Genomic DNA, 18,640 nt, shown 5'->3' with positions numbered 1-18,640 from the left:
AAATCCTAATATCTAAGAGAGATGAATTATTTTCTAATTTTAATATACTGATTGTTTAAGCTAATTCTAGCCAAAAGTTTAATTTTATTTTATTATTTATCTTTTTTGAGATGGGATGTCTCTATGTGAGCCTGACTGTCCTGGAACTTACTCTGTAGACCAGGCTGGCCAAGAACTCACAGAGATCTGCCTGTCTCTGAATCTCAAAGTGCTGGGATTAAAGGCATGTGCTATCACTGGCTTCAATTGACTTTCTTAATGAATTACAAATTAAAAAGAAGACAGTACACTTGATTCTGTCATTTTCTTGGAACGTTATGAATGTTTTTCAGAGCTATCAAGTAGATCAGAATTCTGAATACAGGCTTTCTCATGCTCACACTATCTATTTGATTGACTTAAGGGGAAAAGTTCCTCTTCAAAAAGATAATTTCTTAGAAGAGAAAAGATAAACTAAGAAGGAAACCAAGGTATATTTCTGACTGGCTATGTCCTACACTTAAAGGGATAATCCCCCTCAGAATGCCACCCAAGCATCCCTGTGGTTCCTTTCCCATCCCATGACAGCAAGTATGAGCCGGAGGAAACTCCCAGTGGAATCCAGGACTTAGGTGAACAGGCTTTAACACAGGTCGCACCATTCTTACCTGTATACAATTCTTTTCCTCTGTAAATCTTCCAAGCCACAGCACAGCTCTGCAGCATAGAACACAGCTCTCGGCTCCTCAAAGCCAGGATCACCCAGGTTGTAAATGTGGTACTTCAAATCCCCTCCATTCATTATGGTTAGCACCAAACACAAAGCATCCTTGGTTTCATAAGTGTAGGCTAAACTAACCTAAAAACAACAGCATCATAAAAAAACAAAACAAAACAAAACTACTTGTTCACTACTGACTTACTCTGTTTGCTATCAACAATCCAAATTATCGTTAGGTTTATAAATAAAACACCAAAACACTATGTGCTTCAGAGAATTTCACACATACATCATATGCCTTTGGATCTTTACTTAGCAAAGATCTTGTGCAGTTCTGCATGGAAATTGAGTAGTTGGATATTGATTTCTCCACACTATGGTCTGACTGTATGACACTAAGAACTTCTAGAGCACCTGCATTCAGTAGTGCTGGCAAGATCTTGCTGTTTCACACTCCTCTAACATTTGGTGGTATTGATTCTTTTGGTTTAAGCCAGGATGGTTAAGGTATAATGGTTCCTATTGAGGAGTTTTGTTGTTGTTGTTTTACTTTTATGATGCTGAGCCATATCCCCAAGCCTTGGTTTTAGAAGACTGGGTCTCAATATGTGGCCTAAGTTGGTTTCCAACTGACTATATAGCTAAGGCTAGCCTTGAACTGTCATCCTTGTTATTTGCAATGAACACTCCTCATACTTTTTCATATATTCATTAGTCAGTTGTAGCTTTTTTTGTGAAGTATCTTTATGTTTTTGGTTTTGTTTTGCTTTTGAAGAAATGAGTTTTTCCCAAGCTGGCTCTGAGCTCCTAGGATCAAGTAATTCTCCTGCTTCAGTATTCTGAGTAGTTGGGATTACAGGTACACCTGGCCAAAAATAATTTTACTTCTCCACTTCTTTCTCTTCTTCCTATTAGCTGGACTTAGTGCTTTCTATCTGTCAGGCGGGTATTCTATCACAGAGCTACATTCCCAAACCCTGATAAGATTTGCTCACTTTTCTATTGTCTTGTTTGACAATTCAAACAAAGTGTTTCTTTGCAGAGGGTTGAGAATGAGGAGAGTGGGATGAAGCATCCACAACACCCCTGCTGTACACTTTCATCACCAGCTGACATAAGTTGGACAAAAGTTAAACTGCATTGAATTTCTCATTTATGCTTTAAGAAACCCTTACTCTCTCCCCTCCTGTAAATGAGTATCAATCCTATATACATCTAATGCATATTAAAAATAATCTTGAGAACCATTTATCATGCCAGCCTTTATCTAGGTACCAGGACCCAGTAGAGAACAAGACACCAACAGGTTCTGATTTTCTATTCTGTAAACATCACTCTGATGCACGGAGTGACTAATGCAGGTGTAGAAGAGGATATTCAAGGATGAGCAGAAGGTGGCCATATTTCACATAGAGGGCACATCCAGCTCCCAGACCTGGTGGGACATCTTAGGAAACAGGGTGGTGGAGGATGCAGGAGCCTAGTGGCTCAGTGCCTGAGAGGCTGGAACACACACTGATTTCATTCTCAGTGTAAAGATGATCAGAGAACAGCTTGAGCAGGAAAGTGTAGACAATCTAACCCCACAGATTATGATTTCATGGATAACAGACTGCAATGGACAAGTGCAGACAGAGGTAGGAACTCTGGAGAGGGTGCTGTTGCATAGATGAGGAGGCAGTGGGAAGGACTAGGACTTAAGGGTAGGTCAGAACCTGCCAATGATTCATTATGAACAGGAAAAAAAAACAGAATAACAGATAAAATGAAATAAGTCCAGGTTCTGTGAAAGAAGCCAAAAAATACAGAAACAAAACTATGTTGTGTCATGAGCCATAACTACTTATACCCCTCTCATAAAGCTAAATTTGAAGTTTCTATGCTTCAAGGTAATACGTGTTTAAACAGCTCTAAGATGAGTGTCACTTCACTCCATGTGAAACTGTCATAGCAAACACACAGACTTACGCTACTAAATACAGATGCTGGCTATGAAGAGGTGCTGGTTTAGAACATCTGTCTCTACAAAGCATCTAACCTTGATACCAAGAAATAAATGACTTCAAGGAAATAAATTTTAACACTAAAAATCATTGTATAACCATTATTCATCCTCTGTCTTAACCAGTCTTCATACTTCAACAGACGCTCCAATGAATACTTAAGTAGGAGTGGGAAAGCCTACAACCTGGGATCAGTCCTCTGATTCACACCAGTCCACTACATCTTCAGTTCTTACCTGCAATTTTGAAAAATCTTTCAAGTAGAGAATGGTAGTTGAGAGTCCAGTGGCAAACACTTCAGGAGCAGAAAAAAAAAGAAAAAGAAAGAAAGGAAGAAAGGAAGAAAGGAAGAAAGAAAGAAAGAAAGAAAGAAAGGAAGAAAGGAAGGAAGGAAGGAAGAAAGGAAGAAAGGAAGAAAAGAAAGGAAGAAAGAAAGGAAGAAAGAAAGGAAGGAAGAAAGAGAGAAAGAAAGAAAGAAAGAAAGAAAGAAAGAAAGAAAGAAAGAAAGAAAAGAAAGAAAGAAAGGAAGGAAGAAAGGAAGAAAGGAAGGAAGGAAGGAAGAAAGAAAGAAAGAGAAAAGAAAGAAAGAAAGAAAGAAAGAAAGAAAGAAAGAAAGAAAGAAAGAAAGAAAGAAAGAAAGGAAGGAAGGAAGGAAGGAAATCAAAGGATGGAAAAGTGACTTGAGACCAAAGAGGAGAGGAGGTCCACTTTAGAAGAACTGGAAAAAGAATCTTTAAGTACAGAGTGATCATGCTGATGGGCCAGAGCTGATCAACAGGAGGCAGCTGATCATGAGCTTGGCTATCACAAGGGGAAGAAAAAGCACTCATCAGGAATCATCAAGGTGTGAAGAAAACTTGACAGCATGGTATGGCAGACAGCATAAAACTGCTGACAACTCACAAATCAACAGCAGGCTCAGCACTGCCATATCCTACCAAGACTAAATAAGAAGGACATCATTACAAAGTGAAATAATTTCCAATAGGGGACAGCAAAACTCCACAAAAACTCAATGAAGAAAAATAACCCCTAAGTCCATTACTTGAATCAGAATTTATAACAGAACTACAGGCCAAAATTCTATGATTCAAACAATATACACGCACGGAAAGACTGTGATGGTTAAGGTTCATTGTCATCTTGACAGGATTTAGAATCACCTAGGAGACAAACCTGTGTCTGGGAGGGTGCTTCCAGGAAGATTTCACTGAGCAGGGAAGACCTACACTGAACAGCAGAGGTGACAGCCCACAGCCTGTTGTCTCATAGTGAGTAAGAGGAGAAAACAAGCTGACATCAAAAGTCGGATTTCTGTCTCCTGACTGCAGATGTCAAGTGACCCACCATGTTACATTGCTTGTCATGTCTTGTCTGACATAATAGTTTGTATCCCTTCTCAAACGGTGAGCTAATATAAACCCTTCCTACTTTAGTTGCTTTAGATACACATTTTATCACAGCAGTAAGAAAAGTAACATACTGTGACTAAAATAAGATACTTACTACAAATCTACTATGCAATTTTTCTAAGATTCTTTTTTCATTCAGAGCCATGGCTTCACCTTTCCTCTTCTTTATTCTTTTTTTTTCTAGTTTTTTGCAGGCATACATTTTTCCTGTAGCTCGTACTTGACAGGCACAAACCTAGTTTAAAAGAAGGAAAAGATTTATATATAACTGACATTTTTAGGGTATATGAATAAAACTTTTTTTTCTCTATGATAATCTTCCCTGGTAAAGGCCAGATACCGCATGTGATAACCCAAGGCCATCTGGGTATTGATAACTAGAAGTTTCCAGCTGGATCTTCCTCAGACGCCCAGTTTCTTGTCACTAGTAGCTGCTGGGAATGAAGTGAATGTGTTTTATCAAGATGCAAAGGGAACTTGTTTTTCTTTGTGATAATGCTGAGTCTATTTAAGTATGTCATGATATGTCTTTAGATTCTTATAAAAGCAAATTTTTAGACTATAAAATTTGAATGACTCTGGGTTTTTTTGTTTGTTTGTTTTGTTTTGTTTTTCCTAAAAAGTTCAAGGCCGAGTATAAAAGCTTCATGTACTTATGAAGCTAAAGCAGGGCCCATCACTCTCCTGCCAAAGATGAGATCAAGATGGCAACCCAAGATCACACAACTGGCAATGGCAAGCAGAACTTGATCTTAGGCTTGCACAGCTGTGAAGTACATGTTCTTCTCACAGCATTGCGCTACCTTTGGCACCGGTCATCCACCCAAATGTTTTTCACCATGCTTCCCTTAGGAAGCTGTACATTGACTTGATAGCACTTAAAGCACAAGCAAGAGAACTACTGTTTGCAAAATCAGTAAATCACATCTCCCTTCCAGGCTCATGGGACAGGTAGGTGTTAATGCTAGGAACTGAGGCTGACAGGGAACTATAACTAACCCTGCACTTACTCAGTAAGGTCCTGTTGTATAAATTATTCAATCCAGACCTGGGGTTTCTACTCCACTTTAGACCATTTAGTTCCCAGATAAAAGACACACACAACCTTTATATTTACAATAAACCTTAATCAGCACAAGAGCTGGGTCAATATCTATCTTCTAAGCTATTAGAATCTACTTTCCTATGGGTAACTCCAAATTATTTATTGTTACTTATTATGTTTCAACTGGGCTGCTCTTAAATCTAATTGGCCAACCCTTGGGGCCACATTTTTATGGCCCACCTAACCCATGGTAGCTTCTCCTTCCTCTTTTGCCACATCACCTCCAGTAGGATCTGTGTGACAAGTTCCACAAACTGAGGCGATTGACCTTAAACAGGGAGTCCTCCTGGAATCGGTTGTGGAACTCTTCGCCAGAGAAAACATATTGAGCCATAGTTCTCATGGCAATCTATCTGTTTTGTTTTCTCTTATTCCTTTTCTTATTTTCATGTTCCTGGTAGCCTAGGCCAAGATCTTAAGCGAGAATAATGAGTAAGAAACCATCCCTAGAGATGGGGCCACTAACATGATCTTATCCCCAGGGAAACCAACGTTTTACTTTCTAAATCATTTACAAAACTATTATGATAAAAACTTTCCCAACAATAAAATTTCATAAGGCTACACGTGTATCATCAGGGGTGGATTTTGGTATATGGTAAAGAAAGCCTTAATTAGAAAGAATTAAAGTAGTTTAAATTTATACATTGAAGATTTATAAAAAATCAGGTACTAGATGTTAAATAATAATTGACCATGGGGTTGGAAAGTTAGTTCAGCAGTTAAGAGCACTGACCGTTAAAGATTTATTAACCTGCTCCTGGAAATATGCCACTAGCCTTGGACGACAGCCCCCACTGAATACATCCTTCTAGAATTGTTATATTTTAATGGTTTATAATGATGTTACCTTTCCTGTTTGTGATTCACTGAACATATAGTTTTAGAGTTGTAATGCTTGGATAATTTTTTGTGCTTTATTGTGCCAAATGATTTCTGTTGGTATCTGTGATTGTTTCACTGGATATAGTTTCTAAGAGATGTAATATTTGGTTTTTTAAATGTATAAAGCCCCCTGCTTGAGAGCTGCAAATACACTCAGATTCAAACTGCCTCTGTGTTTGTTTCTGTTTGTCACTGCCAAGTCCTTACCCACCTAGCTTCAAGGACCCTCATTCCAGGGACCCCCACACCCAACTGGGGTGGTCTGTGGCACTCTTTAACCTTCTCTCCCTCATGATTCTCCTCTGACCCCAAGCCTGGGAAACCTAAACTCCACCTATGTCTCCTCTGCCCAGCTATTGGCTGTTGGTATCTTTATTTACCAATCAGAAATAACTTGGGGGGCAGGGTCACATATCTGCATGCAGACTCCAGGTTTTGGGGGCGCACACTTAGCATTACAATAGGCAGCAAGAACAAACCTCTACAGGCTCCCTCTGACTGACACTAAGAGTAGAAACAGAGCACACACTCCAGGCTTGTCTTAGAGCCTAAAATACCCACAAAAAGTCTGCAAAGAGCTACCACAGCTAACTCATCCATCTAATCTTTTGTTTGGAAACCCAAGTAAACATATACAAAAATAATCTATATCATCTTTCACAATGATTAAAATGCTCATATGATCCTACTGAATCAATCTTAAATCATGTATGTGAATATAGTTAGAATTTCATTTTTTTAAAACACAAGTCCCAGCTCCCAAAAACTTTTCCTCTGTTCCTTGACAAAATCTAAAGCTTTTGTACATGGAGATCAAGAACAACAGCATGAGCTGAAGAGAGGAAAGTATATAATCTAGAACACATTCCACAGAGGTTGCTTACAGACCATCCCCATGAAGGGCTTAAAACAGTGTTGGGTGAATTGGCCAAATACTAATCTATAAGTCGTACAAGTCTCCAGCTATGTAAGGGGTGCACCTCCAACAGGAAGTCATGGCAGTTCTGACCCACTTCCTTCACCTCAGTATGTAAATGGCTAACAGAGCTCACCTGAGCACAGTAACTCTGAAGCTGGTTTCCTAATTTTGAAGCAATGCTGGTAGATTCTGCTTTTATTTAAAATTAGAATTCAAGAGAATGTATGATTTAATTCACATCTGGGCAGTGTAAACTGACTGTTTTTAAAAAGTGTAAGTCCCTAATAGCATGCCTGTCTCATGTGGACTTGGAAATCCATAGATTGAATATGATCACTCCAGATAATGGGACTACTAAAATCTCTTTAAATGATCACAACAGAACTCCGTCTAGCTGCTACAGATGATCTGTATCCAGGACAACCACTGTATTTAAAACATACCCCTCAAATCTGCGTGATACTTCCCTAGGATTTTCTAAATTCGTACATTTTAAAATACTCCTTTAAAGGTATTGGGGATCATACTCAGGCCATGCATATGCGAGACAAGCGCTATACTATGTTCTATATCCCTAGATCCAAACACATTTTTTTTTCTCAGACAGGGCTTCACTATGTAATCTAGGCTAGTCTAGAACTTGCTATCTTCATAACTCAGCTTCCCAATTACAGGCATACACCATCACGAGAGGCCATGGACACCTTTTGGTGCAGGGATAAGGTACATCTCTACCTATACTGATTAGTTTCTTTTTCTTTCCCTTTTTTTGGAGTTTGTCTTTGACATTTTATTTTTTTTTAATTAGATATTTTCTTTATTTACATTTCAAATGTTAGCTCCTTTTCTATTTTCCCCTCCAAAATCATCAATTTGACACAACATAGAGCTTAGAATAGGAAATTTCAATTGAGAAATAGCCTCTATCAGATTGCCCTGGGGCATGTCTGTGGGCTATTTTCTTGGTTGTTACGTATAGAGGAGGGTCCAGTCACCCTGTGGGCCTGGGTTGTATAAGAAAGCTGGTTTAGCATGACCCAGAGGAAGAAAGCCAATAAGCAGCATTCATCATGGTGCTGCTTCAAATTCCTGCTTGAATTCATGCTGTGGCCTTCCTTGATGATAGATGGAGACTTCAAAGTATAAGACAAACAAATCCTTTCCTCCATGAGGTTCTTTTGGTCAGAGTGTTTTATCACAGCACTAGAATGCAAACTACAACAATGTCAAAACACAGCAAAGTTAAATAAGCATAATTGACAATGTCGTCTGGTTAGATTCAATGGCATGTGTTTATTTGTGGTCCCAGCTTGCTAAGGCACTAGAAGTTCTAGAACCCAGAACCTAATTTGGATAAGCCGGTGAGACTTCACCACTTTAAATATAAGTAGTACTCTATGCAACATAAACTTCAGAGATAGTCCTGAATAACAGACATTTCACAAATTTTTCAGTCTGGACAAACTGCCTAACTTAAGCATCAACCATGAAAAAAATAGCTTCTGTCAGACTGGAAAGTATAAGGTGAAGTAACAAAATAAGAAGTTTGTTATGTTGTTGTTTTAAAGCTTAAAGCAAAGTATATTTTGTTCAAAGATCCATCTTCATTTCAAGTTGCCTGAAACTATTCTCAAAATGCACAATAAGGAGATAAGTGTATTGGCAAAGTTGATACATTACCTGGACTCCTGAGTGTGGCTGGCCAGCTATCTCTCTAACAGAATTACTGCCGTAACTGGCACAGGTTACTCACCTCTCCAAATCCGCCTTTTCCTAGAACTCTATATTGTCTGAATGTGTTCTTTGTTACTGGACGCCTAACCAATTAAAAAAAAAAGTTTCAGATGTCATATTGCACTTTTATTACAAAATAGAAAAGCCTACCTAAAGCTGGTGTTAACCCTATCTGTTGGCCCATAGGCCTAAAACAGAGTGCCTGAGATGAAGGTGTCTATGCTCAGACATCATAGCTCTCAACTTTTCATTCAAGAAACAAGCACATTTAAAATTTATTAAAGACACTGACACAAACACAGAACAGCTCAATTATCCTGCATAATTTAAGATAAGTATGCAAGCAGCCCATTCTAGGAAATATGTATGTTTACAGATCATGGAACAACCTTCTTTTTCAAGGAAAAATCTTTGGCATATTTTCCAACCTGTCAAAAGGTTGCCAAAGAAAACTATATAAATATAGCACACTTTTCTTTATATAAAGTACCTCAAAATGTCACCTCTCAAAAAGAAATGTGTGTGGTGGGGGGCAGGATGGCACCCACCTTTAATCCCAGTACTCAGGATGCAAAGGCAAGCAAATCTGTTTAAGGTCAGCCTGGTCTACACAGCAAGTTGGAGACCAACCAGACTATATGATGAAACTTCATCTCAAAAATGGGGGTGAGGAGTTAGATGTCAATTATTAGTGGTAATTTACAATAATCAATAATCATTTTAGAAATAGTAATCACAATTGTACTGATAGCAACTGATGCTTTTATGGCACTTCTTTTGTGCACCAAACCCTGGACTAAGCATTGTACATGCATCTCCCAGCAAGAGTCAAGCAGTGTAGAGTTTTGTGGATGTCTGAATAAAAATGGCCCCCATAGGCTCATAGGAGTAGCATTACTGAGAGGTGTGGCTTTGCTGGAGTAGGTGTGGTCTTACTGGAGAAAATGTCTCATTGGAAACGGGCTTTGGGTTTTCAGAAGCCCAAGGCAGGCTCAGAGTCATTCTGTCTTCCTGTTGCCTGCCAATATGTATGTAGAACTGTCAGCTACCTCTCTGGCACCATGTCTGCTTGTGCACCACCATGACAATAATAGACTAAATCTCTGAACTGTAAGCCAACCCCAATTAAATGTCTTCCTTTATAAGAGCTGCCATGGTCATGATGTCTCTTGGTAGCAATAGAAACCCTAACTACGACAGGGGTGTAAGTATATCTGTACGGAAAAAGGATCTATAGCTCACAGTGGTTAAGTCACTTCCCTAATGCCACATAGCTAGACTGTGAAGTTTCAACCACTGCATTGTATTACTATAAAGCCAAATGTTTTATTTTCTAACCATGTACCATGAGCATGAACTACCATTTTAAAGAGAAAGAATGGAGTTTACTGAATCAGAAGCAATTACATAATATTCTACCTATTAAACATTTCTATGTAAAATAATATGTACAACCAAGATTTCTAGTAGTATTGTAATGGGTAGAAAAGTTAACATCAAATAGTATGCATTGTGAAAAGTTATTACTTTTAGTTACTATTAAATTAAAACCTACCTTTCTAGCCATTTCCATTGTAAAAATCGATTAAAGTAGGTACTTTCTTGGTATTCTTCAAATGGTGTTTCACTCAAATACTTACAGACAATTCTAGAAAATATTTTAAACAATTATATATTTATCATGTAGGAATATAACAGCGGTGTCACAGTTAACAGTCAGTGAGAAAGTTGACCCAATTCAGTATACAGAATCTGCTATTATGGAAGTCCATAGATTCCAATGATATCAGTGAACATATAAAAATTTTTAAAGAAATGGACTCCCTTTACTTTCTAAAAGTCAGAAGTGTTTTATGTATATGGACATAAAACAAATACTAACTTATTAATGGGGCTAGGAAACTTGTTCAGTCAGTAGAATGCCTTCTTTTCAGACATGAGGACCTAAGTTTGGGTACTCAGAATCCACGTAAAAAGCCAGGCTTGGTTGTGTATACCTGAAATCCCAACACTTGGGAGGTAGAGACAAGAGGATCAGGAATTCATGGATAGCTTTGACATAGTTAGATCAAGGTTAGTGTAGGTTACCTGATAACCTCACTCAAAAGCTAGATGTTGCAGACTTAGCTTAGGAGTATGTGTAGTGGAGTGAAGACCAAAAGATACTGAAGGGTTTGCTAGCCAGTCAGTCCAGCCAAAACAGTCAGGTCCATATTCAAGGAGAGACTCTGCTTCAAAAAACTTAGATGGAGCACAATTGAAGAAAACAATTTTGACCTTTGGCATCCACATGTACACATACATACAAATACCTACATCTACTCACACATACACACATACACACACACACACACACACACACACACACCACACACACACCTACACACAAGAATATAGGAACAGGAAGATAATAGTTTAAAAGGCATTTGAGGTATGTGCACATGTGCACTGTATGAAAAAGTCAACATTTACCAACAAAACTAAAGTATTTTAAATGTATAGTAATAGTTCTATGGTAGGCAATAATAATCTATGGTATGTTACACCATCTTTCTTTTAAATGTACACCTAATAAATTACTTGATGCTATACATCTGTGTGTATGTATCGTATGTGTGTACAATGTGTGCATGTGTATGTAGTACATTGATTCAAACTCTTGGAATACACTTGTCTTCACCTCTCATCACACCTCTCACCCCACCCTCGATGCTGGGGTTATAGGCACAAGTAGTCATATTGGGCTTTTATATGAGTATAGGAAAACTGAACTCAGGTCCTCTTGCTTTAACAGCAAACTGTCTTACCAACTGAGCAATCTCCCTATACTACATATTTCTTGGAGAAACTGTATGAAATTATCCCTGTCCCTTGGATCTTATTTATAACTCTATTACAGAATAATAAAATTCTTACTTGGGGGTCTGGGGATATGGTTCAGTGCTGAAAAAATGTGTGACACTCTGGGTTCAATCCCTAATGCCACAGAAACATAACAAAGGCAGGTGCACTACTTTTAAGAGAGCAGGGCAGACAGAGAACAAGTCACAAGCTGTACAGACTTCCTTTGCAGGTAGAGAGATCTGAAGTCTTCTGAAGGGGAGGTATGGGTTGAACATTAGAAAAGTTACCCAGATATTGCAAACTAGGAAGTACTCAAGCACAGACAAAGTCCAAATGGAAAAATACTGTGAAATCTTTGTGGAATTGGTAGTAGAAACTGAAAAGGCTTTGGAAATTCTCCCGCTATTTCTACTGAGATTTAAAATCTCAGCCAGTCTCAGGATTTCTGTTTTACTTTATTCTATTTTTTAAATAATGTAATTCATATGTCCTTACTTTTAAAAATCGTTTGTTTGTTTGTTTGTTTGTTTGTTTTAAACTCCAAATTTTATTCCCCTTATGGTCCATCCTCTGACTGTTTCACATACCATACTTACTCCACTCCCCCCTGTCTCCATGAGGATGTCACCATCTTCCATCCTCCACCAAACCCCCAGACCTCTAAACTCCCTGGGGTCTCCAGTCACTTGAGGGTTAGGGGCATCTTCTCTGACTAAACCCAGACCCAGCAGTCCTCTGCTGTATATGTGCTGGCCTCATATCAGCTGGTATATGCTGCCTGGTTGGTGGTCCAGTGTCTGAGAGATCTTGGGGGTCCAGATTAATTGAGACTGCTGGTCCTCCTACAGGATTGCCCTTCTCCTCAGCTTCTTTCAGCCTTCCCTAATTCAACAACAGGGTCAGCTGCTTCTATCCACTGGTTGGGTGCAAATATCTATATCTGACTCAGCTGCTTGTTGGGTCTTTTAGAGGCCAGTCATCATAGGTCCCTTTTTGTGAGCACTGCATAGCCTCAGTAATAGTGTCAGGTCTTGGGGCCTTCCCTTGAGCTGGATTCCACTTTGGGCCTGTTGCTGGACCTTCTTTTCCTCAGGCTCCTCTCCATTTCCATCCCTGCAGTTTTTTCAGACAGGAACAATTATGGGTCAGAGTTTTGACTGTGGAATGACAACCCCATCCCTCACTTGATGCCCTGCCTTTCTGCTAGAGGTGGGCTCTGTAAGTTCCCTCTCCCCAATGCAGGACATTTCATCTAAGGTCCCTCCCTTTGAATCCTGAGAGTCTCTCACCTCCCAGGTCTCTGGTACATTCTGGAGGGTTCCTCTAACCTCCTACCTCTTGAGGTTGCCTGTTTCCATTCTTTCTGCTGGCCCTCAGGGTTTCAGTCCTTTCCCCCAATCTAATACCAGATCATGTTCCTCTCTTTCCCCTATCTCCTTTCCCTCCCAGGTCCTTCCCTCCCTCCCCTTTGTGGTTGCTTTCTTCCCCCTCCCAAGTGGGACTGAGCATCCGTACTTGGGCACTTCAGTTTGTTGAGCTTTTTGAGTTCTGTGGACTGCATCTTGGGTATTTTGTACCTTTTTTTTTTTTTTTGGCTAGTATCCACTTATTAGTGAGTACATACCATGCATGTCCTTTTGGCTATGAATTACCTCACTCAGGATATTTTCTAGTTCCATCCATTTGCCTGCAAAACTCAGGATGTCCTCATTCTTAATAGCTGAGTAGTACTCCCCTGTGTAAATGAACCACATTTTCTGTATCCATTCTTCTGTTGTGGGACATCTGGATTGTTTCCAGCTTCTGGCTATCACAAATAAGGCTGCTATGAACATAGTGGAACATGTGCCCCTGTGGCATGGTGGGGCATCTTTTGGGTATATTCCCAAGAATGGTATTGCTGGGTGTACTGGCTAGTTTTGTGTCAACTTGACACAGCTGGAGTTATCACAGAGAAAGGAGCTTCAGTTGAGGAAATGCCTCCATGAGATCCAACTGTAAGGCATTTTCTCAATTAGTGATCAAGGGGGAAAGGCCCCTTGTGGGTGGGACCATCTCTGGGCTGGTAGTCTTGGTTCTATAAGAGAGCAGGCTGAGCAAGCCAGGGGAGGCAAACCAGTAAAGAACATCCCTCTATGGCCTCTGCGTCAGCTCCTGCTTCCTGACCTGCTTGAGTTCCAGTCCTGACTTCCTTGGTGATGAACAGCAAGTATGGAAGTGTAAGCCGAATAAACCCTTTCCTCCCCAACTTGCTTCTTGGTCATGATGTTTGCTCAGGAACAGAAACCCTGACTAAGACACTGGGTCTTCAGGTAGATCTAGTTCCAATTTTCTGAGGAACCTCCAGATTGATTTCCAGAGTTGTATCAGTTTGCAATCCCAGCAGCAATGGAGGAGTGTTCCCCTTTCTCCACATCCTTGCCAGCATCTGCTGCCGCCTAAGGTTTTGATCTTAGTCATTCTGAATGGTGTAAGGTAGAATCTCAGGGTCATTTTGATTTGCATTTCTCTGATCACTAAGGACTTTGAACATTTCTTTAGGTGCTTCTCAGCCTAAAGAAGATTCCTCTGCTGTGAATTCTCAATTTAGTTCTATACCCCATTTTTAATTGGGTTTGATTTTTTTTGGAGGTTAGCTTCTTGAGTTCTTTATATATTTTGGATATTAGCCTTCTATTGGATGTGGGGTTAGTGAAGATTTTTTTCCCAATCTGTAGGTTGCTGATTTGTCTTATTGGCTATGTCTTTTGCCTTACAGAAGTTTTCTAGTTTCATGAGGTCCCATTTATCAATTCTTGATCTTCGAGTGTGCATCATTGGAGTTTGTTGAGAAAATTTCCCCCTGTGCCAATGAGTTCAAGGTTCTTTCCCACTTTCTCTTCTATTAGATTCAGTGTATCTGGTTTTATGTTGAGGTCCCTGCTCCACTTGGACTTGAGCTTTGTGCAAGGTGACAAAAATGGGTCTATTTTCATTTTTCTACATATCAAAATCCAGTTAGAACAGTACCATTTGTTGAAGATGCTTTCTTTTTTTTTCCCATTGTATATTTTTGGCTTCTTTGTCAAAGATCAAGTGTCCATAGGTGTGTAATTTTATTTCTGGGTCTTCAATTCTATTCCATTGATTAACATGTCTGTCTCTGTACTAATATCATCCAGTTTTTATCACTGTTGCCCTGTAGTAAAGATTTATTTATTTAATTCATGTATGTGACATTGTACTCTCTTCAGACACACCAGAAAAGGCATCAGATCCTCATTACAGATGGTTGTGAGCCACCATGTGGTTGCTGGGAATTGAACTCAGGACCTCTAGAAGAGCAGTTAGTGCTCTTAATTGCTGAGCCATCTCTCCAGCCCTCAAACGTCCTTGATAATGAAGACCCCTAAGGTTACAGTAGCCTTCACAGGGATGTACACTTGTCAATGTGTATCTAGCACTAAGACATGGTATGCTTTTCTGAAACTTCCTTTATGAGAAGAGAGGAGAGTTCCCAGACATAGGAGATACAATATTATTATTTTTCCTCAAAGGTAGTATGGAATGACTGGACAGTAGTTGTATACACCTTTAATTCTAACACTTAGGAGGCAGAAGAAGGATCTCCTGTGAGTTTGAAGCTAGCCTGGTCTACAGAGTAAGTTCTAGGACAGCCAAAGCTATACAGAGAAACCCTGTCTCAAAAAAAAAAAAAAAGGGTAGTGGAATATCTGTGTCTTATTACCCACATTTTCAGAAGGAGGAGGGATATAAATGGTGTCCTCACACTTCCAGTAGGAATACTCCCCAGGAAGCTCTCTAGATCAGCCCTTGTTGTCCATTAGGGCAGGGAGGACTGTTCTATCTCTAGGGTGCTATCCTCAGATGTCACCTGTCTCATGACTGGACTCTTTGCAAAAATTGCACAAACCACTTGGGGAATATGTCCATGTGAGGATGTTGGCTGATCTGTCCTCAACATAACTCTTATATGTAAGATGCAGCAGGAAAGAGTCACAAAGATAATAGAGAAATCAAGATTGCCAGAACACCTACTTGGGCAAGTCCTGCCTTAGCCATTCAGAAGTATGGGGCCTGAGTAAGTTAGCCAACTTCTATGGCCTTGGTTTCTCATTTGGTAAATCATGCCCAGAAGGGACAAATGGGATAATATCTGCAAAGTATCTAATTTGCAGTTGCCACTACTACTACATGTCTCTTTGTACATATGTGACAGGAAGAGTTCATGACTCAACCTGAGTAGAGGAATTTAAAAGACAATAAAGTCCAGGCCCCTCCTCGTGTCTCTAAAATCAAGCAAAGGAAAAGTTTTTTATGATTAACCACAATGTCCTAGGACTATAGTGAACAGAGATACAAGACCATGTCTGTTTGTCTGCCATACTAGAGAAGAAACCAAACAGAACCAACATCTTTTTGAAAAAAAGTTCAAGCAGTGGTTGGAGACTTATTCCATTGTAGAATACTTGTCTAGCAAGTGAAAGGCCTTGTGTTTGGTCCTCAGCTATAGGAGGTGGAGAGGAGACAAACCGAAAGAAGAAAAAGGGAAGGAGTAAGAAGAAAGAAGAAAGGAGAAGAAAAAAGGAGGAAGAGGAAAAGGGCAAACTCCAGGCATGTGCAAATATACACACACACACATATTCACACACACACACATACACACACATACAAATATTTTCTTTTATTTTTGAGATTATAATTACATCATTTCTCCCTTCCCTTTCTTCCCCTATCCTAAACAAACCTTCTCATATAGCCCTCTTTGCTGTTTTTCAAAAATATGTACTTATGCTTATGTATAAATATATTTATAGGTTAGACACATAAGTACAATCTGCTCAGTCTATATACCATTACTTATATGTGTATTTTCACAGCTGACCACTTGGTATTCCTGTGCTCTTCCACAGGGAAGACTGTTTCTCCCATTCTAAGCATTCCTTAATTGGCTGTAGTTCTTGGTATAGGGTTGAAGCCCACGGATTTCCTTTGTCCACATCAGCATGTCTATTGTTGTTTTTGTTCATAAAGATTTTTAAAAGAAGTTCAATTCACTAGAACACCAGGAATATGAATATTGAGTGAGAACAAGAAAAAGATGACAAAATTAAAAATCTTTCTGGGAATAGTGGCACACAGCTTTAATCCAAGTGCTCAGTAGGCAGAACCAGATGGATCTCTGTGAGTTCAAGGCTAGCTTGGTCTATACAGTGTGTTTTATGCTAGCCAGAGTTACACATTAAGACTTTGTCTCAAAAAAACTATTGTACAGAGAAAAGTCTATTCTAATATCATACCTGGCTAGAAAAGCAGCGGCAGAAACCATTCATTCATCTGTGGACATAGGATTGCTAACTGAGTTTCTCACTGAAGGGAATAAATATTATCTCCTCAGCATGCAGAGTACCTATACCTCAAGAGGCAGCCTGAGCAGATGGGGAGCCTTGACTTTTTTGAACTTTTATTCTTCTCTCATACATTCAGACTGCAGTTTCCCCTCCCTCTACTCCTCTCAGTCCCTTCCAAAACTTACCTCTTCCCACTATGAACTCTTTCTCTGACCCCCCCACCCACCCTATCAAAGAGAGAGAGAGAGAGAGAGAGAGAGAGAGAGAGAGAGAGAGAGAGAGAGAGAGAGAGAGAGAGAGAGAGAAGAGCAAGCCTCTCAGGGATATCTATCAAACATGGCCTAACAAGATACAAAAAGACTGGGCACTTACATCACGATTGAACATGGGAACCCGACACTAAGCTGTACAACCATAAGGTATATGCAGAGGACCTAGCTCAGACCAAACATGGTCCTTTTGTCACTTTGATTTCTGTGAGCCCCTATGAGCCCTGCTTAGTTGATTCTTTGGCCCATGTTCTCGTGGTGTCCTCAAACGCTCTGGCTCCTACAATCTTTCCTCTATTCTGCAGTATTCACTGTGGGTCTCTGCATCTGCTCCCATCAGTTGCTGTATGATGCCTCTATGATGACAATTGGGCTACCACCAATCTATAAGTATAGTAGAATATCATTTTCATTGTCCCCCACCAGTAATGTTTGGTTCTATCCTGGATCTCTGGGCTGTGTTGCCTCTGGTTCCTGGCCATCCAGAGAGTACCAGGTATGAGCTACCTCTTGTGGCATAGGCCCATAAGTTGGACTAGTCATGGACTGGCCATTCCCACAAGTCCTGTGCCACCATTGCCTCAGCATGTCTTGCAGACAGGACAGATTGTAGGTCAAAGGTTTGGTGACTGGGTTTATGTCCAAGTCCCACTGCTCAGAGCCTTGCCTAGCTATAGAAGATGGTCAGTTCTCCCATTACTTCAGATCCCCCATTATTAGGAGGCTTCTCTAGAGTCATTCTCATGGATTCCAGGGAGATTCCACTGCACTATATTTCTAAATCACTCCCACAATTGACCCCCAATTCCAGTTTTCTTTCCCAATACTCTTTCCCTCTGTCTCTAACTCCCACACCCTGCCTGATCCCTCCTGTTCCTATCACCACCCACCCACAAAGAACCTTGAAATTTTACTATAAACACCAGCAATACTATTAAATTACAGGTTTCAGATCAGGTCCCACTACAGTGCAGTTGCATATCCCACAAAGCCACTCTCTATCTCTTGCAAGTGGTTCAAGGCTGTCTACTGTGTAAGGGATACATCCAAAGATCTAGTACAGAGAAATCATGGCTTATCGATTGAATAAATAAATAAGAGAATTCAACTCTCTTTAGTGGTCTCATATCCTGCTTACAATATCAAGATAGACCAAAATAAGATAAGGAGATTTGAAAACTTTCGTTTGCTTTAAAAATGTATAAGAAAGGTCTTTAAAAGGCTCTTTGGGCTCACCATCATATGTGTAGTCTGTCACTAACAGAAAACCCTACATGACATATGACTATCCCAGCATGAGTCAAAAGTTCTTACACTTGTTCCACAGCTACTGAAAATAGATCATCCTTCTGAACTGACTACCCTTCTCATTTCTGCCCCTGACTTATGGCCTGTCTCTAGCACTGGAGTATGGCTTC

General features: G+C 39.9%; 1 protein-coding gene across 12 annotated transcripts in view; it reads right to left on the bottom strand.

The window, feature by feature from the left end:
• Grk4 (G protein-coupled receptor kinase 4) overlaps window positions 1-18,640 on the bottom strand; it is a 95,056-nt gene that overhangs the window by 34,767 nt on the left and 41,649 nt on the right. For all 12 annotated transcript variants that reach the window (XR_003955582.1, XR_003955585.1, XR_003955584.1 and 9 more), the window contains 4 exons: window positions 10,314-10,406; window positions 8,778-8,841; window positions 4,210-4,350; window positions 648-838 (listed from right to left, as the gene is read on the bottom strand). Coding sequence is in view for 8 of the 12 variants with exons in the window: in XM_017320670.2 (XP_017176159.1) it covers window positions 648-838; window positions 4,210-4,350; window positions 8,778-8,841; window positions 10,314-10,406 (489 nt within the window). In the remaining 4 variants the exon portion in view is untranslated. The remainder of the gene's footprint in view (window positions 1-647; window positions 839-4,209; window positions 4,351-8,777; window positions 8,842-10,313; window positions 10,407-18,640) is intronic.

The sequence above is a fragment of the Mus musculus genome, chromosome 5 (genome assembly GCF_000001635.26).
Source record: "Mus musculus strain C57BL/6J chromosome 5, GRCm38.p6 C57BL/6J".
Classification (NCBI taxonomy): Eukaryota; Metazoa; Chordata; class Mammalia; order Rodentia; family Muridae; genus Mus; species Mus musculus.
This window is presented reverse-complemented; position numbering and strand designations above follow the sequence as displayed.